This window comes from Oncorhynchus gorbuscha, linkage group LG03 (genome assembly GCF_021184085.1).
Source record: "Oncorhynchus gorbuscha isolate QuinsamMale2020 ecotype Even-year linkage group LG03, OgorEven_v1.0, whole genome shotgun sequence".
Taxonomy (NCBI): Eukaryota; Metazoa; Chordata; class Actinopteri; order Salmoniformes; family Salmonidae; genus Oncorhynchus; species Oncorhynchus gorbuscha.
In genome coordinates this window covers 47,127,910-47,151,493 of record NC_060175.1, presented here as the reverse complement: position 1 = coordinate 47,151,493, position 23,584 = coordinate 47,127,910, and the positions used below count along the sequence as shown (strand labels likewise).

General features: G+C 42.9%; 2 protein-coding genes and 1 long non-coding RNA gene across 3 annotated transcripts; 2 read left to right on the top strand and 1 right to left on the bottom strand.

The window, feature by feature from the left end:
- Positions 1–1,575: 1,575 nt before the first annotated feature.
- On the top strand, positions 1,576–11,848 carry LOC124031449 (protein transport protein Sec61 subunit alpha). Its single transcript, XM_046342689.1, has 12 exons — positions 1,576–1,714; positions 4,222–4,289; positions 4,379–4,444; positions 4,647–4,725; positions 7,088–7,219; positions 7,476–7,585; positions 7,947–8,100; positions 8,558–8,718; positions 8,964–9,161; positions 10,343–10,534; positions 10,635–10,711; positions 10,806–11,848. Exons 1-12 carry the CDS (start codon positions 1,708–1,710, stop codon positions 10,990–10,992), a joined length of 1,431 nt encoding a protein of 476 aa, XP_046198645.1. The 5' UTR covers positions 1,576–1,707; the 3' UTR covers positions 10,993–11,848.
- Positions 11,849–11,896: 48 nt separating this feature from the next.
- LOC124031453 lies at positions 11,897–14,492 on the bottom strand. The gene is made up of 3 exons (XR_006838130.1): positions 14,354–14,492; positions 12,357–12,528; positions 11,897–12,170 (listed from the first exon to the last, which is right to left on the bottom strand). It is a non-coding gene; the product is annotated as an uncharacterized LOC124031453 (long non-coding RNA).
- LOC124031450 (mitochondrial intermembrane space import and assembly protein 40-like) lies at positions 12,180–23,583 on the top strand. Its single transcript, XM_046342690.1, has 3 exons — positions 12,180–12,344; positions 15,214–15,312; positions 21,768–23,583. Exons 1-3 carry the CDS (start codon positions 12,323–12,325, stop codon positions 22,208–22,210), a joined length of 564 nt encoding a protein of 187 aa, XP_046198646.1. The 5' UTR covers positions 12,180–12,322; the 3' UTR covers positions 22,211–23,583.
- The last annotated feature ends 1 nt before the right edge of the window (position 23,584 follows it).

Genomic DNA, 23,584 nt, shown 5'->3' with positions numbered 1-23,584 from the left:
TGTGGCACCTCCCTCTGCGGTTGGTTCAGCGGTCCTGGGCTTCGCCTCCCCTTCAGGCGACTGTGCCAGGACCCCCCCTTCCACATTCATGGCCCCTGCGTCTCGTTCCCACGCTGGGACTTCGCCGCTGGCTGGCCAGGTCCCTCTAGCACCGACTAAATCTGGTACAGGTATACCAGCATATATCCAATGTAGTGAAACATAATGAAGGATAAGTATGTAACCACGGTTATGTGAGCTATATGGATCACTCCAATCCTCTACGGTGCTCGAGGCGCCTCAAAAATGATGTAGAGAATGTGTTGCAGCCATAGGGTCTTTTTATAGGGGCGGACCCCAGCCGTGACACAGGTGGACGAGTGAATCTATAAATCCTCACCTCGGATGTATCCCTCTGCCGCGGCGTGATACTAATATATTGGAGTGGTCCATATAGCTCACATAACCGTGGATACATACGTAACCTTCGTTTTCGACACACCCACTACTTTCCTTTTGACACACCCACTTTCCCATACTCCGGTCACCATATTGGGATGCAGCTACCCCCTTCTCTGAGAGTCTCATCTTTCGATAGGTGGTGAGTTTGTTGCTTGGTTTGGGTTTTACACACGATTTCGTGACGATTTTCTTGTGTGGGTGTGTCATGTGTAGAAAAAAGCTGCTATCACAAGCCCCATGTTTTGGAAAAGGGGCCAACTTTATATCGGCAGAAAGAGGTGATTAAGCTGCAGCCACTACAATAGATAAATCAATAGCATAAACACACAGGGAGCAATTCACGGGTGCCTCAATCAACTCTTGGTCTAATAGAGAGACACTTAGTCGTTGTTCAATTTTTTTTTGCACATAATTGATTTACTTAGTCACTTTACCAGTTGCTCACTTTTCTGTGCTTGCATGATTCAATGTCATTCTAGGGCCAACTGAAAGCTGTACAAAAAATAACATGCAGTGATAAAAATGGTATAATGCTGACCCCTGATGGCAGTAAGTGTTATCTAGAGCATTTTCTGCATTCCCAAATCATTGAAGTCAATAATCATGATCATGCATTTTAATTTCAGTGAAGGTAAATTAAACTACTGAATGAGCAGTCTCATGTGAAAATTGATAAATTGTAATGACCTAGCAGCAGTTATTCTGAAGTTTTGAATTTACTGCAAGTGTAATATTTATTGTTTTATCATAATCCTACGCATATTTGAGATTTATCTGTTTTGACTAGATGGGATACATTTTTGTCAGATTTGACTTTTGGCAGCATGTTAGGAGAATTAATTTAGCAGGTTATGAGAATTATGCCGTGTTCAAAAATACTGGGAACTCTGAAATCTCCGACTTCAGTATGTTCAAGATAACTGGGATCTCGAAAAAAAACTGCTACGCCTGGGAAAAATCGTTTTGAACAGTCATCCTAACTCAGAATTCGAAGTCGGAATATCGGACATCTTTCTAAAGCTCCGTCATTCCGACCTGAACATCAGTGACATCATGAATTGACCTAGTTTCTTTCCCTTTTACCAGTTGTATTGAAAGCATCACACGTTTCAAATTCAGACATTCTTGAACGCAGCATTAGAAACCCCAGGAGCTTCATTGATGACGTGTCTTTTCTGTGCAGAGCGGTTCAATGGTGCCACGCAAACTGTGCTGATCCTTCAAGTGGCACCAGTTTAACACAACGGGAATCGGATAAAGGACACCATGGGCAGTGAGTCATTTTTCTGAAGTCTGTCGATGTATCTGTGAATTGCATCTTAAATGTATATTTTGAACGTTTAGTTAGTTTGGTTGTGAACGGACATGTATTGTAGCTTGCTACTAGCTAGCCAATGCTAACGTCAGCTGTAATATTAGGTCGTTAACTACCTAAAGTTATCGTACATTGGCTAGTTAGCTAGTAGTTATGGTGTTATAGTTATTAGCTAACCATGGTTACACAATCGTTTTACTTATCTATTAACTGTAAAATGAAGAATATTATAACGTTAGTTAACGGAATGGTTAGCTAACGGTAGGAGGCAGCTAACGTTCAATCGCTGCTGACTTAAGCTAACGAGGCTCATCAAATGCCCACAAATTGTTGACTCTGCACTTAGTTGGGACATTTCAGATTGCTGTGTGCACCTTCAACATTCGCTAACTAGTTACCCTCTACAGTCTTTGTGTCATTCGAGGAAATGTTACTAGCTAGCATAGTCTGCTGTAACAGTACCTGTGTGTAGAGATACTGCCGGTTCAAGTCTTTAATGACCGTGACATCAGACAAACTGGGTGGTTCGAGCTCTGAATTCTGATTGGTTGAAAGCCGTGGTATATCAGACCGTATGATAACATTTATTTTTGCTGCTGTAATTACATTGGTAACCAGTTTATAATAGCAATAATGCACCTCAGGGGTTTGATATATGGCCAATATACCACGGCAAAGGGCTGTGTCCTAGGTGGTATATTGGCCATATACCACACCCCCTTGGCCTTTTTGCCTAATGACAGATTTTGCTGCTAGCTTGCTAACATTGTTTTGAATAAACCACATTGGCATTCCCAATGAATGTCAACTTCTTTGAAGAACTATGGTTAGCTGTCCAGCTACAGTAGAGGTTGACTGATGATTTTAACGCCAATACCGATTATTGGAGAACCAAAAATATATATTTTAAAATCAGCCGAATTTCATCTGTATGTTTGTGTGTAATAAATGAAAATTACAACTACTGAATGAACACTTATTTTAACTTAATATAATACATAATTAAATGTCTTAAGTCTCAAAAAAATTATGAAACATGTTCAATTTGGTTTAAATAATGCAAAAACAGTGTTGGAGAAGAAAGTAAAAGTGCAATATGTGCCATGTAAAAAAGTATATATTTTAAAAAAAAGCTAATGTTTAAGTTCCTTGCTCAGAACATGAACATATGAAAGCTGGTGGTTACTTTTAACATGAGTCTTCAATATTCTCAGTTAAGAAGTTTTAGGTTGTAGTTATTATAGCAATTATAGGACTATTTCTCTCTATACCATTGGTATTTCATATACCTTTGACTATTGGATGTTCTTATAGGCACTATAGTATTGCCAGCCTAATCTCGGAAGTTGATAGGCTTGAAGTCAAAAACAGCGCTTGTGCTTCAAGCATTGCGAAGAGCTGCTGGCAAACGCAGGAAAGTGCTGTTTGAATGAATGTTTACTAGCCTGCTGCTGCCTACCACCGCTCAGTCAGACTGGTGTATCAAATTATAGACTTAATTATAATATAATGAACACACAAATACGAGCCTTAGGTCATTAATGTGGTCAAATCTGGCAAATGAATTAGTCTTTGTTAGGAAGAAATGGTCTTCACACAGTTCACAATGAGCCAGACAGCCCAAACTGCTGCATAAATTCTGACAATGCTTGCACAGAACGCAAGAAAAGTGACCATTTCCATAGTTAATATATCCTGCCAACATTCATTTATTTTACCTAAATATGCAGGTTAAAAAAAAGATATACTTGTGTATTGATTTTAAGAAAGGCATTGATGTTTATGGTTAGGTACATTGGTGCAATGACAGTGCTTTTTTTTTTGCAAATGCGCTTGTTAAATTATCACCTGTTTGGCGAAGTAGGCTATGATTCAATGATAAATTAACAGGCACCGCATTAATTATTTGCAAAGCAGAACAAGCTACCGGTAGTTAAACCAGTAATATCATCAACCATGTATAGTTAACTAGTGATTATGTTAAGATTGATTGTTTTTTAGAAGATAAGTTTAAAGCTAGCTAGCAATTTACCTTAGCTCCTTTCTGCACTCACGTAACAGGTGTAATCAGCCGTAATCGGTGTCCAAAAAATGCAGATTACAGATTATGAAAATTTGAAATTGGCCCTATTTTAATCCGTCGACCTCTAGTACTGTATTTTATGTTGTCTCTGTTAATCTGCTCGCATAATCAGGCTAGCTATAGGCCCACTAGTTTGTTCCCACATATAATAAAGCTAGTTGACTCACTGGATTGATTACCTTACTTAGCTAACTAGCTAGTTAGTAGTTTATTGACAATGTCTGTAAATGTGAGTGGAGCCTAATTTCTCCATGCATGGGAGTGATGACGTTTCATCCTGAAAGTGTAACTATCTTGCACTGGTTAGGACAATACTTATTTTACTGTGCATGTAGTTTTTTTTCCCCCAAAGAAACTAACCAACCTCGTTCTTTTTTTTCAGTCAAATTTTTGGAAGTCATAAAGCCGTTTTGTGCGGTCTTACCCGAGATTCAGAAACCAGAGAGAAAGGTATAGTATACCGCAAACTCTCCTCACGAGCTCTTCAACAATCTTAGCTCTAGTGATGATTCTAAAACCTCCCTCTTTTACCTATACAGATTCAGTTCAGAGAAAAAGTACTATGGACTGCCATCACTCTCTTCATCTTCCTGGTGTGCTGCCAGGTTAGTATCTGCTGAACATCTGTCTCTGTAATTCTATATATTGTATGGTTCTTGCAGAGAAGCCCTGCCTGTCTTTGGTCTTATTATCACTAGCTGATAATATGGTTAAGGCCACAGGTAATGATGACTCAATGAGTGTAGTTTTAACTCTTGTGGGTACAGTGTATTGGGTTCATTCTTTCTTTGTCTCCTGTCCTCCTAGATTCCCCTCTTTGGCATCATGTCCTCAGACTCTGCAGATCCCTTCTACTGGATGAGAGTAATCCTGGCTTCCAACAGAGGTGAGAAACGAAACAGTCTGGTTCTACTTAGTTTGAATGCTTGCCTGTGTCTTTAATCATCAGTCCATAGGGAGGAAGACGAGTTTGAACTGTGCATCCCTAGTAACAGATTTGGCCCCGCCCACAAAGGGTTTACATTTTTTTTTAAAGGAATCTCTCATTGAAATCCATTAACTTTAGTGCTGCGTTAAATGGCTTAAATATAATATTTTTAAATAACCAAGTGTTCTATCTATAACAGAGTTGATGCCTGATATATGATGTGTAAAGCCAGCAAGTAATTATTTCAAGCTACAATGCCAAGGTGGTAAAATGCTAATTCAATGCAATAACTGCATGCACTCTGGTGTCCCATGCCATTGTAAAAACAGACAAATTTGCTGGGTCCATAGTAAGTGGGAACAATATCATAGTTTTTGCTTTGCTTCTTCTCCACTGCAGTGTATTTCTGGAGGTTAGGACTGGAAATATATCGTGGTGGTTGGATAATCAGCCAGTCATGATATTGGTTGCTAAGTAGCTACAGTTACTACTAGTAGCTAGCTAATAGAAGAGAATACTAAAAAGAATGTTTGTCAAGTGTCATGACTGCATGTTATGTATACCGAGCTAGCTGTGTGTGCGTTTTGAACATGACAACTTTCAAACAACCCAAAGATAGTTGGGTATCTAGTTGGCTAACTATTTTCAAATTAGGCATTAGTTTCATAACCCAATCTAGCTAAGTTTGCAATCTATCTTTATCTGGCCTGCATAATATTTTCTGCCTTGTTTGTCGATCTTTAATGCTACCTAACAATGCAGTACCAAACTGCCTAGCTGCCCATCCAACCAGCTAGTAATAGGCAGCTAGCTAATAGTGCTGAGTGATTAGTGCTTTTTCATTTCTGTTTGATTTAAAAAATAATAATGAATTTCGGTATTTAATTATTATTATTATTATTTTTAAATCACAATGCATTATGAAATGACATTCACATTTTTTTTTTCTTATTCGTGTTAAATTTCTAATCCAAAAATCATTAACATTCAATTGCCAAAACATTTAAAATATGTGATTCTCTCAGGTCCACATTGGATAGACATCAATAGGAAATTACTATAAAATATTTCAGATGTGTATATTACTTTGTTTTTATTTGACTTTATTTTTAATTCCTTTAAAGTCATCTCATCTCTGCTCAGGCAGTAGCAGCCAAACAGCTCTGTGCTCCCCAAATACTGTACTGTCTTTAGTCATCCTATTTAGCTAGGCTAGCCTGCTCAAGCATGCTGCAGAGCTGTCTGAGAATCCCTTTACTAGTTCTTCAAAGTAAATGAGACATACTTCCTGAAAGTATCTCCATCCCTCTGTGTACATTCCTCTCTCATGAGGTCCGTGTGAAACTAACTGAACATAGTTAAGTGTATGTGTTCTTGTGCTGAACTAGGTTGAATATTTGCTTTATGGAAACTACAGCTTCCTTCAGCCCAGCGCGCCACATTTTTCTTGATGTGATTTCTCATGATTTGATTTCTCTAGAAAAATGGTGCGTTGGGCTCACCAAACCCTCAACAAAATGGAATTCAAGTAATTTAACAGCTGTCTGTCAATTAGTTGTTTAATAACCAAAAAATGAAATGTCGGTGACTCACTCAGCACTACTAAATACTTATAGTACAGAAAATACCTTCAAGTCTAAGTTGGATATTAGAAGTGCTGTACTTACTAAATAATATATTGTACTGCCAGTTAAGATCGCATGAATATGATCTTAACCAATAAATATTGCATGTTAACTTTAAACAAAACACAGCTTTACCCTAAAGCTTTACCCTTCCTGGTTGTTGCTAAGCTAAACAATGGGCTCACAGCATTGACATAGCGGTCTAACGCACTGGATCTCAGTGCTTGAGGCGTCACTACAGACATCCTGGTTCGAATCCAGGCTGTATCACAACCGGCCGTGATTGGGAGTCCCATAGGGCGGCTGCACAATTGGCCCGGCGGCGTCTAGGTTTGACCGGTATAGGCAGTCATGTTAAATAAGAATTTGTTCTGAACTGACATGCCTAGTTAAATAAACAAATATTGACACCTGGCTCTCTTCAATTATTAACGACTCTCAATCTTGGCTACTGATTATGTTAGAGGCATCTATATTACACCTCCACTGTTTGGTTCCCACCTCTTACATGGAGAAATAATTATTCCCTGTGATGTTATCAGGTCTCATCTCTTTTGACAAGCAGTCTTTGCAAAAGCTGACATTCTTTAGCTGATATCAGCGTATTCAGAGCTTTGCCTTTGTTAGAATCCCCTTTTCCATTACAACAGTGTTGGTTCATAATAATGGTTGACTGATCCTCCACCATTCTACAGGTACTCTGATGGAGCTGGGTATCTCACCCATTGTTACCTCTGGTCTCATCATGCAGCTGCTGGCTGGAGCCAAGATCATTGAGGTTGGAGACACCCCCAAGGACAGAGCACTCTTCAATGGAGCACAGAAATGTAGGTCCACCCTCTAATCTTCTTGCACAGAAGAAGTATTTACCAAGGAATGGGATTCATCATAATATGTTGAATTATGGTTATGTAGCCACCTGGCAACTGTTCTGATTTGTGGGCTTGTATATGACGGTTATTAGAATAAGGGTCTCTAGCCTGTCATAAGGCTGGGGTGTATTCAGTATCCCGTTGCAAAGTGTTTTTCCACTCACAACAGTCCAAGGATATTGAATGCAACCATCTTCCTTTTTCTCTGCAGTGTTTGGCATGATCATCACCATTGGGCAGGCCATTGTTTACGTGATGACTGGGATGTACGGAGACCCCTCAGAGATGGGTGCTGGGATCTGCCTGCTCATCATCATTCAGGTTAGTTAGACCCCTCCCCAGTTCATATAAACAGTTCACTAGTTGTACCCTTTAGGTACAGAGACCCAACTTTCACAACTAAAACCCTTTGGCAGACATTTCTTTAATCTGTCAATCAGTCATGCTCAACTGTCTGCTCTGCTTTCATCCGCCTGGTCAGAGCGTTGGGCCAGTAACTGAAAGGTCGCTGGTTCGAATCCCTGTGCCGGGAAGGTGGAATAATCTGCCGTTCTGCAAGGCAGTTAGCCCACAACTGCTTCCCGGGCGCCGCACCTCTCCCATTTCAGTTGAATGCATTCAGTTGTGCTGACTCGGTATACCCTTTCCCTTCCCTATTTTAAGCTCTCTCCTTCTTCCACAGCTGTTTGTGGCAGGTCTGATTGTGCTGCTGCTGGATGAGCTGCTGCAGAAGGGCTATGGTTTAGGCTCTGGTATCTCCCTGTTCATTGCCACCAACATCTGTGAGACCATCGTCTGGAAGGCCTTCAGTCCCACTACTGTCAACACTGGGAGAGGTAGGTAGCACTAAGGCTAGTATCCATATGACCAAAAGTAGGTGGACACGTGCTCGTCGAACATCTCATTCCAAAGGAGCTGTGCTCCTAGACATTTTTATTTCACAATAACAGCACTTACAGTTGACCTGGGTAGATCTAGCAGGGCAGAAATTTGACGAACTGACTTATTGAAAAGGTGGCATCCTATGACAGTACCATGTTGAATGTCAATAAGCGCTTAAGTACAGGTCAATCTACTGCCAATGTTTGTCTTTGGAGATTGCATGGCTGTGTGCTCGATTTTTATACCTGTCAGTGGGTGTGGCTGAAATAGCCGAAACCACTCATTTCAAGGGGTGTCCACATACTTTTGTGTAACTAGTGTGTGTATGTGTATTTACAATGTGCTCTTGTTCTTCAGTCAGGGTTGTTCCCCGAGTTGTGGTTAGTTAGGTAACCTTGTCTCTTGTGTCAGGAACGGAGTTTGAAGGTGCTGTCATTGCCCTGTTCCACCTGTTGGCCACCCGCACAGACAAGGTGCGCGCCCTGAGAGAGGCCTTCTACCGCCAGAACCTGCCTAACCTCTTGAACCTCATCGCCACAGTCTTCGTCTTTGCTGTCGTCATATACTTCCAGGTCAGTGGACAGACAACCCGTTTTAATAGCCTATATCGTCTTGACTGTCATTTGATTGGTTTTACAAATGGCTTTCAATTCATTGCTTACGTGACCTTTATGACCATTGACTCTGTTGACAATGTGAACATAAATGTTCAAACCAAAAAGCTGCATGCATAGAATAATTGAAGACTAACTTTGAATACCATTGGATTTCCGTGGTTGTTTTTGAAAGGTCTTGAACACTTCTCGCCTCCTTCCAGGGCTTCAGGGTGGACTTGCCCATCAAGTCTGCCCGTTACCGTGGTCAGTACAACACCTATCCCATCAAGCTCTTCTACACCTCCAACATTCCCATCATCCTCCAGTCTGCCCTTGTGTCCAACCTGTACGTCATCTCTCAGATGCTCTCCACACGATTCAGTGGCAACTTTCTGGTTAACCTGCTGGGCACCTGGTCTGTAAGTACTTGTCCGCAATTACCTTTGAGTGTCGCTTCTGTATTCATTACACAGAGGTGGAGACTTGCTTCACCCATGTTCATTACACCAGTACTATTTTTTTTTTTTCTCATCACATTTAACCTTCATGAGGTTAAAACCAATACTGAATAATTCTGTGTGACTAAACAATGAAGAGTCTGTTTGATGCCATAGTGGTGGTTATGATCACATGTTTTGCACTACTATGACAGCACACTGGTAGTGTTGACCGATTTAGACATTTCTTTCAGCAGTCCTGTGTAAGAGAGCTAGCTGTAGGAAGGCTTTAAGAGGGCTCAGACTAACATTTTCCCCTGGTCGCACTGGTGCCTGTTTTTCAGTTGGTGGCACCAGCCCAAGATTTGGTCGCACTCCCGTGGGAAATGCATAACCATGGTAGCAATTGAAAGGGAACCGTTTGGAGATTATTGGAAAATTGATTTTTATGTGCATTTTAATCTGAAAATACTCCTGATACATTCAGTAACATAAGAATATTCCTGGAAAATGTAGGGTAGAACGTAAGACCAAAAGACCAATCTCTTAAGTGGCCACACCTCTCCAAATTGTGCACAGTTCCTAAGTAATTTCAATGCCTTTTTTTATTACTCAAGAATCTTCAACTAGTAAGGTGCTTTTGAGCTCACCTAGCTGTGTTGTTGAGGAACTACAGCAAGCACAACCCTGCATCCTCACCATCACACAATTACTGTTTATACAATCTAAAAACAATTTTATAAATTGCATAATGGGTGAGATGTGCATCACATGATATTTCACTGTTAGACTTTCACAATGAAATTCAAGGAAAGTATCATTTTGATACACATAGAAAGGAGTCATGATTGGTGGGCACGGTTTTCTTTCTGAGCTCTGTAGAGATAAATCAGATAAAGCCTGAACTGTACGACATCGTTTCCAACAGGCCAATATTCTACATACTTAGTGCAAAAAACTTGGTAATTTAACTACAATGAACATACAGTAGTCCATTCTGCGCATACTTGTCCAGTCTGTTTCTTTTACGCCTGCTATGTAAAAGAGACAGAAATGCATAATCGAGAGTGGTTGCAGTCTTGAGCCCTGTTTTACTCATAACAGCCCTGATTGGGCTATGCTTACATGGAGAATCTATACTTAATTGATTGTGTTTTGTATAGGATACTTCCACTGGAGGACCAGCTCGTGCCTACCCAGTTGGAGGTCTCTGCTACTACCTCTCTCCCCCGGAGTCCTTTGGTTCTGTTTTGGATGACCCCATCCATGCTGCAATCTACATCGTCTTCATGCTGGGCTCCTGTGCCTTCTTCTCCAAGACATGGATCGAGGTTTCAGGATCCTCGGCCAAAGATGTGAGTCACTTGATGTATTTGCTTCATCTGTCACAGATGCACTTTTACTGTAGGTACACTGAAGTATGTGTGGTAGTTGCTAACTCTGCATGTCTGACAGGTGGCTAAGCAGCTGAAGGAACAGCAGATGGTGATGAGGGGACACAGAGAGACCTCTATGGTGCACGAGCTCAACCGGTAAAAACATACACACCTTTTGGTTGCACTCTGGCACAAGTGTTAATTGCTGTGTATTTTTCTACACATTTCTAAAATCTTGTGTTCTTTGAAGGTACATCCCCACGGCTGCAGCTTTCGGTGGCCTATGCATAGGTGGGCTGTCCGTCATGGCAGACTTTCTGGGCGCCATCGGTTCGGGTACTGGAATTCTATTGGCCGTGACCATCATCTACCAGTACTTTGAGATCTTCGTCAAGGAGCAGAGTGAAATGGGCAGCATGGGAGCGCTGCTATTCTAGAAACACCCTCCAACACACACAACAGACACACAGCCTCCACCCTCTACAAATTACTTTTTATTTTGCATTGTATCTAATGCGCACAAATCAGTACATTCTGCCTCTGCGACGCGTCCTCTTTCTCAGCTTCTTTGTGTTCCCAGAAGCTCGAGGGCTCACGCAGACTGGATCTCACTGGGAAAGAAAGATGGTACTTGACCCAGTGTTCAGCATGGAATTGTGTCTGTTCTGTCCTGTTGTTTTTCAATACCATTTACCCTCTCTTCATTTGACCAGCCAGGCTACTCTGCTGATGGTCTTATCTTCTATAGAAGCTTGCTCAAGGAAATTGAAGACTGACTCCATTTTAAAGGAGTCTGTTCTTAAACCAACAAGCACTACACCTGGACATTTTTGGAGAGTGGAAAGAAAGTCATGTTCATTTCAGGTCATTGTAAGCTGTGCATGGGGTTTGAAGAGCCACATTAGGGTAAAGAAAGTATAAATATACTTGTATATGTATCCTTTAAATGGCTCTGGGAATCTCCAACAAGCTTTGTTGGTGTATTTACTTTTTAAAACATTTTAATCATGGAATATATTTGTATTCATGCTGGTCCTATCAATAGCATATGTTAGTACTTTGTCTCTGGGTCCTAAAGGAAAGTGTTTGTGGTCTTTCATTCCCAGACAATCGCTGTAGAAACTGCCTAGATGTCATTGGATGACAGTGGATTTGGTAGGAATGGAATGGGGTTTCACTTAGTTTTTTACTTTCTGTATTGGACATAATTATGAAATTTGACTAGGATTTAATTTTTTAGATCCTCATCCCCCACTGAACTGTCAGTGTCCCCAAATAAAACACTACCATGGACATAGGGCCCATGTCTTTGTTCAGGCCAATATTTTTCAATAAAAAGCTAGAAAACAACATTCTGTGTTGAACCTTCACATGGCATAAGTCACAATATGCATCAAACAAGGTATATCCCAATATTATTGTGGTACATACTGCCAGATGAGTGCAGTACAGGTTTCACTACTCTTTGGGAGAGTACTGCTGGTAGGAGTTTCCCCGCACCACTGGTCCAGTCTCATTGTTTTTATCCTCATTATGAGAGTTGTGTAATCTGATCCTGGATCTACCTCGAACTGCTGCACAAATCACCAGTGGCTGCCCGGATGACGTCATAAGACTGCGTCCAGAAATCGAAGCAAAGAGAGGTCAAAGGAAACGGAAGCCGGGCGGTTAATAATTACATGACTATGTTCACTGCAGCTAATTGTACAAAAACCGTCGTTGCTTCTGATCTAAGTAGAGGACCAACGGATATCACCACCGTCTGTCATGTCGTACTGTAAGCAAGAGGGTAATAGTGCACCTTTAGATTTTCATTCATTTCGCTTGTCCAATGAATGTCATTGAAGGGACTAGCAGGGTAACGTTGGGTATCTAGTTAACTTGCGAAGCAGGTCAGCGGTGCTTGTTCCAGCTTGATTTGTGCAGTAACTTCATGTATCTTAGTTCCAGTCAGTTGTAGGGTTTGAAGAGGTCTATAAATGGGGCAATCAAATTATCAGGATTAATCTGATTTGTAAAGGAAGGCTATTCGTACGAGACGAACACATTAACTTCCACGCTAGCCAGAACTTCAGGCAGAGCTGTCAAAGCGCTTACCAGTAGATACCGACCCTGCCGTTACGCTTGTTTACACTAAGGTCAAAACGCGATCATGGTTCCATTTAGTTCTGACTCGAGGTGGCATTCAGCCATTCGCTTTGCCCACGACTACTCTGTGTGTGTGAACTACATCCACGGCGCTGTGTTTAAACATTTATAAACGTCAATCATGGCTTGCAATATGGCTTTAGAAACGTATGGCCCTTTATCTTTCTTCAGCAAGAACCAATCCATCAAATAAAAGATACTTACATGCTGACCACACTGTTCGCGTTGCGTGAGCAAAATAAATGTACACGTACATGGTATTAAATCATTACACCCACACTGCTCACGATATTCTGCGTAGCATTTATATAACTTGGTTCTATTTGTGATGTGCTGAAAGTCCCGCCTCTCCCATCTCGTTGATTTTTAGGAGCATATACCCACGTGGGTGGTAGTGTTAATGCACCTTACAGTTGGTTGCCGACCACCTGATAAAGTCTGAAGGAGGAGAGATTACTTGAAACAAACGTTTACGCTTTTATCTGTGGATTAATTTTCGAGTAAAGGACAATGTTAATATCCCAGGTCAAATGAGTTGCAACAGCAAGCTAGCTAGCAAAATTAACATCAATGTTTAATGCTTTTTGACCTGTCCCAAAAATAAATATAGTTGGTTCAGAGTTCGTTTTGATATTTCAACTTGCGTGTCCTGATTGCATCTGGTATGTGTGGACAAAATCAACATGCAATTGAAGGTCTGGTCAGCATGTTAAGGTGTGTTCACCCTGCACCTTAGGCTAGGGCTAAGAGCGATTTTAGCCTGGGGCTAAGTGAGTTTTCACACTTGCACATTCTAAAGTGGGCTAGCACCAACCTTAGCCCACGACTAGCTGGCTCTGTTCCGGAGCACTTTGGGGTTTTCCAGTGTGAATCAGGGTCAGGAACAACTACTAGAATGCCCAGTCCAATCAATAAAGCTGCACTGTTATTTTGACAAGTCAATTCATACTATTTAATCCTTTTTGAGGACAAAAACCAAATCCATGCAAAAACATTGATTGCTATGCCTAACAAACATGGTTATTATGGCTGGCTGGCTAATGTCTAATCACTTATCAAACTAAAGCTACAAACACTACAAATGGAACGGCAGCAAACACTTCATTTGTCTGTTTTCATAGATTTTCCATTTACTTTTAAATGGATATATCCATGATAATAATATTGTTGAATGATTCCTACTAGATCAGAAAAGTTGATGCCTCGTTCATGCACACCGTTCTCTGTACAGGGGTGAGAAAGAATTTCAAAAGTCAAACATCGTTTGAGGTCAGACAGGCAGATGGCGAAGTTTATACAAACCATCACTGTTGGAAATCAAATGCTAGGCTAGACGCAAGATGAAATAATGTGTAAATAAATGCCGTATTGCTTATAACATTGGTCACATGTTGTTTGTCCGTTAGCCCTGGGCTGTGGAATACCAGTGATTCCTTAGCCCAGGGCTAAAACTTAGCCTAGGATTAACAAATGCTTGTGTGAACACAGGCTAAACTAGCCCAGGGCCAGTCTAGCCTGTGGCTATGATATCCCGGGGCTAAGAAAAATTCAGTGTGAAAAGGCCTTTTATAGCAGTTTTGCACATATCCATACTGCTATGGGTACCTTACACTTACAGACAGATGTGCAGAGCATGATAGTTAAACTTACTTCAATGCAGGGATGGGATATGCCACTGTACTCCAATTTGTACCTTTGTTCCGTCAAGAAGATTGAAATACTGCTAGTTTTTTTCTGAAAACTGCCCTTTTCATTCTCATGCTCGCTAGCTGTAGCCACCGCAGCCATTTTGGGATGGCTTTATCAGCCAATCAGCTCCTTTGTTGTTTAACGCATCATGCCATTCCATAATGGCAGCTGTAGCTACTGCTAGCTAGCATGAGGATGAAAAGGGTTTTCAGAGAAAATAGCAGTATTTAAATCTTCTCGATGGAGCAGTGTGGATAAAGGTCCAATTTGAATACAGTGGCATATCCCATCCCTGCATCCGACCCACGTCTCGCGCCGGCTCTACGGTGTCCGAATGTAACCATGATTTGCTTTCCGACCTCAGTGCAGCTCAGTGTAAACAAGTATAACAAGTAGGGTCGTTATCTTCTGGCAATTGAAGCACATGTCATGTCAGGTGACAGTTCAGTTGTTTTTATATCTGGACCCTGCTGGTTAAACATAGTTAATGGGCATTGATTCAGCGTTCTGTTTACAGAACTCTGGTGAAAAACAGCTGTTGTCGAATTGTAAACTTAGCAGCTATTATGGCCAGCATATTAATAGCCAACCACTTGCCTTGATCCAATAGATAAATGCATTTGTGTGTTTATTGGGTCAGTCAGACCATATTAACCATGAATTTGTATAATTGGTCTCCCACTTTGCTTTAATAAAACCAGACCGGAGACAGAGAAGGGGAAGTGCAATTAACATGTCATGGTCATAGCAGGGTGCCCATTGTTTCCTTAGAGATCGCATCTTTTCATGCTATCGTCTCACCTGTGTTTTCGCCTTGCCAGGTAAAGATCGCATCATCTTCGTTACCAAGGAGGACCATGAAGCACCTAGCAACGCCGAGCTCATTGCAGATGACCCCAATGATCCCTACGAAGACCAGGGTAAGTGGGCTGTGAATTCATGTCGGGATGTAGAAGGATTATGAAACACTCAACAGTGGTGTAGTCATTATAAAGATACCAAAGAGGTGAATTGTGAAGTTACAACCATGTCAATTAAGTGCATTCGGAAAGTATTTAGACCCCCTTGACTTTTTCCACATTGTGTTATGTTACAGCCTTAATCTAAAATGGATTCAATAAATAAACAGAAATAAGGTATTTATGTTCTTTATTTTTAATACATTGACAAAAATGTTTAAAAAACAACAGTTTTCACTTTGTCATTATGCGGTATTGTGTGTAGATTGCTGAGGATATTATTTTTTTTGTTCATCCACTTTAGAATAAGGTTGTAACATAACAAAATGTGGAAAAAGTCAAGGGGTCTGAATACTCTCCGAAAGCATTATATATATGTGTGTGTGTGTGTATAGAGAGAGAGAGATATTACAAATTTAAAACAGAAATACCTTATTTACATAAGTATTCAGACCCTGAAATTGAGCTCAGGGGTATCCTGTTTCCATTGATCATCCTTGAGATATTTCTACAACTTGATTGGAGTCCACCTGTGGTAAATTCAGTTGATTGCACATGATTTGGAAAGGCACACACCTGTTGTCTATATAAGGTCCCACAGTTGAGAGTGCATGTTACGAATCCCTTTTGGCCCGACAGTCTAGGGGGGGGATGGTAATGAGACCCGTAACATAACTCATGCAAATTATTATTGTGACAAAGTAAAAGTGTGCACAAAATAACCACGACAACAGAAATCTACCGTCAAACTCTAGGTTTATTTATAAACACACGGTAATGGGGGGAGCAGGAAAAGGGGCTGAGCTGGACCCAAGGAAAGAAACAATAAATATACAAAAACACACCCCTAAGCTAGACTAGCCTACTTTAACAACAACTAACTAACTAACCAAAAATACAGTGGGTGGTCCGCCCAGTTCTAACTAGTGTATTTAACAAAGTTCACCTACGGGTAGTGTATGCCCATGGGCGACTTGTCTTGGTTTCCCCCTTTTCCCACCAGCAAACAAACAAACACCATAACCAAAAACAATACTCACAGGTTAAGACACAAAGCGAGAGTGAAACACAGAGACCTACAGACATGGCATTTACAGAGAGATTGAGCTGAGCTGAGCTTTTGAACAAACAAATGATGGGGTTTTTAAACCATGGGGAAGGAACTGTGATAGGTCAGGAAATAGGAGGAGGTGTGTCTTCTGATTGATGATTGATTGTTGACTGATTGGGGAGTGATGGTTTTCACCTGTGAGGGGAGAAGGAGAGAAAAGAAACACACAGGATACACACACACACAGGATAACTGTATCCGTAACAGTGCATGTCAGAGCTAAGGCCAAGCCATGAGGTCGAAACAATTGTCCGTAGAGTTCCGAGACAGGATTGTATCTAGGCACAGATCTGGGGAAGGGTACCAAAAAATGTCTACAACGTTGGAGGTCCCCAAGAACACAGTGGCCTCCATCATTCTTACATGGTGCAGTTTAGAACCACCTAGACTCTTCCTAGAGCTGGCTGCCTGGCCAAACTGAGCAATCGGGGGAGAAGGGCCTTGGTCAGGGTGGTGACCAAGAACCCGATGGTCACTCTGACAGAGCTCCAGAGTTCATCTGTGGAGATGGGAGAACCTTCCAGAAGGACAACCATCTCTGCATCACTCCACCAATCAGGCCTTTATGGTAGAGTGGCCAGACTCTCAGACCATGAGAAAGAAGATTCTCTGGTCTGATGGAACCAAGATTGAACTCTTTGGCCTGAATGCCAAGTGTCACGTCTGGAGGAAACCAGGCACCGCTCATCAGCTGGCCAAAACCATCCCTAAAATGAAGCATGCTGGTATTTTATTAGGATCCCCATTAGCTGTTGCAAAAGCAGTAGCTACTCTTCCTGGGGTCCACATAAAACATAATACTGTCAGGGGTGCGTAACTGGTGGCAGGGAAGTCAAACGCAGGAGAGCAGAACTTGGTAAATAGCCTCATTCCTCTCTGCCTCCTTCTTTCCACTCCTCTCCTCTTTTGACCTCACCCTCTCACCTTCCCCCCCTACTCACAAGGCAGGCAATACGCTGACCTCATCTTTACTAGATGCTGTTCTTCCACTAACCTCATTGCAACTCCCTCCAAGTCTCCGACCACTACCTTGTATCCTTTTCCCTCTCGCTCTCATCCAACACTTCCCACACTGCCCCTACTGGATGGTATCGCGCCGTCCCAACCTTCGCTCTCTCTCCCCCGCTACTGATTCTGCCTCCTCAACCCTCCTCTCCTCCCTTTCTGCATCCTTTGACTCTCTATGTCCCCTATCTTCCAGGCCGGCTCGGTCCTCCCCTCCCGCTCCGTGGCTTGACGACTCAATGCGAGCTCACAGAACAGGGCTCCGGGCAGGCCGAGCGGAAATGGAGGAAAACGCCTCCCTGCGGACCTGGCATCCTTTCACTCCCTCCTCTCTACATTTTCCTCCTCTGTCTCTGCTGCTAAAGCCACTTTCTACCACTCTAAATTCCAAGCATCTGCCTCTAACCCTAGGAAGCTCTTTGCCACCTTCTCCTCCCTCCTGAATCCTCCTCCCCCCTCCCCCTCCTCCCTCTCTGCAGATGACTTCGTCAACCATTTTGAAAAGAAGGTCGACGACATCCGATCCTCGTTTGCTAAGTCAAACGACACCGCTGGTTCTGCTCACACTGCCCTACCCTGTGCTCTGACCTCTTTCTCCCCTCTCTCTCCAGATGAAATCTCGCGTCTTGTGACGGCCGGCCGCCCAACAACCTGCCCGCTTGACCCTATCCCCTCCTCTCTTCTCCAGACCATTTCCGGAGACCTTCTCCTTACCTCACCTCGCTCATCAACTTATCCCTGACCGCTGGCTACGTCCCTTCCGTCTTCAAGAGAGCGAGAGTTGCACCCCTTCTGAAAAACCTACACTCGATCCCTCCGATGTCAACAACTACAGACCAGTATCCCTTCTTTCTTTTCTCTCCAAAACTCTTGAACGTGCCGTCCTTGGTCAGCTCTCCCGCTATCTCTCTCTGAATGACCTTCTGATCCAAATCAGTCAGGTTTCAAGACTAGTCATTCAACTGAGACTGCTCTTCCTCTGTATCACGGAGGCGCTCCGCACCGCTAAAGCTAACTCTCTCTCCTCTGCTCTCATCCTTCTAGATCTATCGGCTGCCTTCGATACTGTGAACCATCAGATCCTCCTCTCCACCCTCTCCGAGTTGGGCATCTCCGGCGCGGCCCACGCTTGGATTGCGTCCTACCTGACAGGTCGCTCCTACCAGGTGGCGTGGCGAGAATCTGTCTCCTCACCACGCGCTCTCACCACTGGTGTCCCCCAGGGCTCTGTTCTAGGCCCTCTCCTATTCTCGCTATACACCAAGTCACTTGGCTCTGTCATAACCTCACATGGTCTCTCCTATCATTGCTATGCAGACGACACACAATTAATCTTCTCCTTTCCCCCTTCTGATGACCAGGTGGCGACCGCATCTCTGCATGTCTGGCAGACATATCAGTGTGGATGACGGATCACCACCTCAAGCTGAACTCGGCAAGACGGAGCTGCTCTTCCTCCCGGGAAGGACTGCCCGTTCCATGATCTCGCCATCACGGTTGACAACTCCATTGTGTCCTCCTCCCAGAGCGCTAAGAACCTTGGCGTGATCCTGGACAACAAACTGTCGTTCTCAACTAATATCAAGGCGGTGGCCCGTTCCTGTATCTACAACATCCGCAGAGTACGACCCTTCCTCACACAGGAAGCGGCGCAGGTCCTAATCCAGGCACTTGTCATCTCCCGTCTGGATTACTGCAACTCGCTGTTGGCTGGGCTCCCTGCCTGTGCCATTAAACCCCTACAACTCATCCAGAACGCCGCAGCCCGTCTAGTGTTCAACCTTCCCAAGTTCTCTCACGTCACCCCGCTCCTCCGCTCTCTCCACTGGCTTCCAGTTGAAGCTCGCATCCGCTACAAGACCATGGTGCTTGCCTACGGAGCTGTGAGGGGAACGGCACCTCAGTACCTCCAGGCTCTGATCAGGCCCTACACCCAAATAAGGGCACTGCGTTCATCCACCTCTGGCCTGCTCGCCTCCCTACCACTGAGGAAGTACAGTTCCCGCTCAGCTCAGTCAAAACTGTTCGCTGCTCTGGCTCCCCAATGGTGGAACAAACTCCCTCACGACGCCAGGACAGCGGAGTCAATCACCACCTTCCGGAGACACCTGCACCTCTTTAAGGAATACCTAGGATAGGATAAAGTAATCCTTCTCACCCCCCTTAAAATATTTAGATGCACTATTGTAAAGTGGTTGTTCCACTGGATGTCATAAGGTGAATGCACCAATTTGTAAGTCGCTCTGGATAAGAGCGTCTGCTAAATGACTTAAATGTAAATGTAGCCGGAGCCGTTTAATGTACATAACTACCGGCATACAAAAATAACAAAACACATGGGCACAAAACCCGTATCGCACCAGTCACATAAAGCACACAGACTTACAATAAACAATTCCCGACAAGGACATGGGGGAAACAGAGGGAAAATATGCAACATGTAATTAGGAAATTGAAACCAGGTGAGTGAAAACAAGACAAAACAAATGGAACATAAAAAAAGGATCGGTGATGGCTAGAAGGCCGGTGAGGTCGTCCGCCGAACACCCCCCGAACAAGGAGAGGAACCGACTTCGGGAGAAGTCGTGAAAAATACAGAATGGCATAATACAGAACATCAATCGACAACAGCAGCTCAAGGACAGAACTACATACGTTTTTTAAAAGGCACACGTAGCCTACATATCAATGCAGACAAACTATCTAGGTCAAATAGGGGAGAGGTGTTATAGTGGCAGCATAATGCTGTGGGGATGTTTTTCAGGGACTGGGACTGGGAGTCTCAGGATTGAGAGAAAGATGAACGGAGCAAAGTACATAAAGATCCTTGATGAAAACCTGCTCCAAAGCACTCAAGACCTCAGACTGGGGCAAAGGTTCACATTCCAACAGGACAACAACCCTAAGCATACAGCCAGGACAACACAGAAGTATCTTTGGGACAAGTCTCTTTTATTTATTTCACTTTTATTTAACCAGGTAAGCTAGTTGATAACAAGTTCTCATTTACACCTGCGACCTGGCCAAATAAAGCAAAACAGTGTGAGAAACAACAACAACACAGAGTTACACATGGAAAAAACAAGCGTACAGTCAATAACACAATATAAAAAAAGAAAGTCTATATACAGTGTGTGCAAATAAATAGGCCATAGTAGCAAGTAATTACAATTTAGCAAATGAACACTGGAGTGATAGATGTGCAGATGTGCAAGTATAAATACTGGTGTGCAAAAGAGTAGAAAATAAATAATAACAATATGGGGATGAGGTAGGTAGATTGGATGGGCTATATACAGATGGGCTATGTACAGCTTCAGCAATCGGTTAGCTGCTCGCATATCTGATGTTTAAATTTAGTGAGGGAAATATAAGTCTCCAGCTTCAGCGATTTTTGCAATTCGTTCCAGTCATTGGCAGCAGAGAACTGGAAGGAAAGGCGGCCAAAGGAGCTGTTGGCTTTGGGGATGACCAGTGAGATATATCTGCTGGAGCGCGTGCTACGGGTGGGTGTTGTTATCGTGACCAGTGAGCTGAGATAAGGCGGAGCTTTACCTAGCAAAGACTTATAGATGACCTGGAGCCAGTGGGTTTGGCAACAAATATGAAGCGAGGGCCAGCCGATTAGAGCATACAGGTCGCAGTGGTGGGTGGTACAGTGGGGCAAAAAAGTATTTAGTCAGCCATCAATTGTGCAAGTTCTCCCACTTAAAAAGATGAGGCCTGTAATTTTCATCAAAGGTACACTTCAACTATGACAGACAAAATGGAGAGAAAAAAATCCAGAAAATCACATTGTAGGATTTTTTATGAATTTATTTGCAATTGCTTCCAAAAGGTGCTTCAACAAAGTACTGAGTAAAGGGTTTGAATGCTTATGTAAATGTGATATTTATTTATTTAAAATTGTATACGTTTGCAAAAATGTCTAAAAACCTGTTTTTTTTTTATCATCATGGGGTATTGCGTGTAGATTGATGAGGGGGAAATGTCTATTTAATCCATTTTAGAATAAAACTGTAACGTAGCAAAATATGGAAAAGGTCAAGGGGTCTGAATACTTTCCAAATGCACTGTACATGCCAGAAAAACGTGCCGTTCTGCCCTTGAGTAAGGCAGTTAACCCTCAACAGCAATTGCTTTCTGGGCGCCGATGACGTTGATTAAGGCAGTCCCCTGCACCTCTCTGATTCAGAGGGGTTGGGTTAAATGCGGACGACACATTTTGGTTGAATGCATTCAGTTGTGCAACTGACTAGGTATCCCCCTGCCCTTTCCTCTTATATCCCTATTCCTCTAGGCCTGATTCTGCCTAGTGGGGAGATCAACTGGAACTGTCCATGCCTGGGAGGGATGGCTAGCGGGCCCTGTGGCACACAGTTCAAGGAGGCCTTCTCCTGCTTCCACTACAGCAATGAGGAGGTGAAGGGTTCAGAGTGTATCGACAACTTCCGCGCTATGCAGGAGTGTATGCAGAAGTACCCCGAGCTCTACCCACAGGAGGACGAGAACGAGGGAGTCGCCGCGGGAGGGGCAGATGCTACTGCCGCGGGAGGGGCTGATACCACTGCTCCTGCGCCTGCTGAGGGCTCTGCCCCCGTTGATTCTACTTCACCTGAGCTGGCAGAGGACTCGTCCTCAGCACCAGTGGCGTCTAGTGACTCTACCCTGTCCTCCCCAACACCTGAGTCTGCCCCGTCATCCGACAATACACCCCCCACAGACAGCCAGGCTGCCAGCTAAAATCACCCACTCTCCACCATCCCCCGGTCTCTCCCTGAAACCACTGCCGTGCACAGACCACTCTCTGGGGAGATCAGCTTTGTCAACTGATGCCTCAGACCTGTTCTCTTGGTTCAACATTCATCACGAGGGAGAATTACTTTTAAAGGGGGCCTAGAATGGCAGAGGAATTAAGTCTCCTATAGGGAATATGCTGTGAGAAGAGGACAATACAAAATAAATACACATCTTCTTTCTTATGCTTTTTTATCCAGTGGTTGTTGAGCTACTGATGTTCCTACAGTGGGGAGTTTGTAGAGGAGGACTTGTTCGCTGAAGGGGACTTTAGTTAAAGGTTTCTCATCCAAAACAATTTAGCTGCTTATTATCAAGCTTCAAATCAGATCATTTGTGCCATTCTATGTTAATTCTACACTGGAGGTGTGTAACCTACTATCAATGTTACTGGTCAGACTAGTTTGTGATCACTTGACTTAATGTTAGGCTTGGGCAGTATACCTCATACCAGGGTATTTGGAAATAGTCAGGATGTTTTTATGTTTTTCAATACATTTTAATATTCGTTGCTAATTTTTAAGTAAATACCCACACAGTCAACTTGTGCAATACTTTAGGAGATAAAGCAGGTTGCGTTCTTCATTTCACCGGTAGTTCTTCATTTCACATAGGTCCCCAGAACAGTTGAGCCAATCACGTGGTTGTTTGTTTGTAAATAGCACAACTGGAGAAAGCGGGAGGAGGTGAGAACAGCTGTGACGGGTCGCGTTGTATATTGAATCAGAAAGTCGTAGTTTTTTTGCTTCAATAAAGTGATCAGGGAAGTGCAACTATAGTTTTCCTTCAGAAAAAATACGTTAGTGCAACACATTAGATGACAAAAGTAGTGCAACGCTATTTGGCTGGCAGTCACACAAGTAAATGAGATTGCAATGAAAAAGCAAGGTCTTTTTGGAAAAAATAATGCATGGCCATCGTGTGCCTGTTTATCATAGAAAGAATGTAGCCAGCTACATTTCCTAATGTTTTTCTTAAGTTAATATTGGAGTTAATCTTTTACCGAAGAAAAGTAGGCTGGCTACACCGATAAAAGTAGCTTCACATCAGTCAGAGCACTGTCTGCTGATATAATGCCCATTTGTGAAGAAGTGGAGAAGTGCAATTGAAGCACAAATTGAGTCTGATGCAGAGCAGAAATTACATTAAGTAGCATTTTACGTCTGCGTTTACAAAACGCTGCAAGATAATTATTTTTAAAATTTAAATTCTGCATTAAATTGGCTCCCGAGTGGTGCAGCGGTCTAAGGCACTGCTTCTCAGTGCAATAGGCGTCACTACAGTCCCTGGTTCAAGTCCAGGCTGCATCACATCCAGCCG

Coding starts and splice junctions, on each gene's coding strand:
- LOC124031449 (XM_046342689.1), top strand. Junction 4,290..4,378: donor TTCAGAAACCAGAGAGAAAG/GTATAGTATACC, acceptor TTACCTATACAG/ATTCAGTTCAGAGAAAAAGT. Junction 4,445..4,646: donor TCTTCCTGGTGTGCTGCCAG/GTTAGTATCTGC, acceptor CTGTCCTCCTAG/ATTCCCCTCTTTGGCATCAT.
- LOC124031450 (XM_046342690.1), top strand. CDS start 12,323: ATGTCGTACTGTAAGCAAGAGG. Junction 12,345..15,213: donor GTCGTACTGTAAGCAAGAGG/GTAATAGTGCAC, acceptor TCGCCTTGCCAG/GTAAAGATCGCATCATCTTC. Junction 15,313..21,767: donor TGATCCCTACGAAGACCAGG/GTAAGTGGGCTG, acceptor CTATTCCTCTAG/GCCTGATTCTGCCTAGTGGG.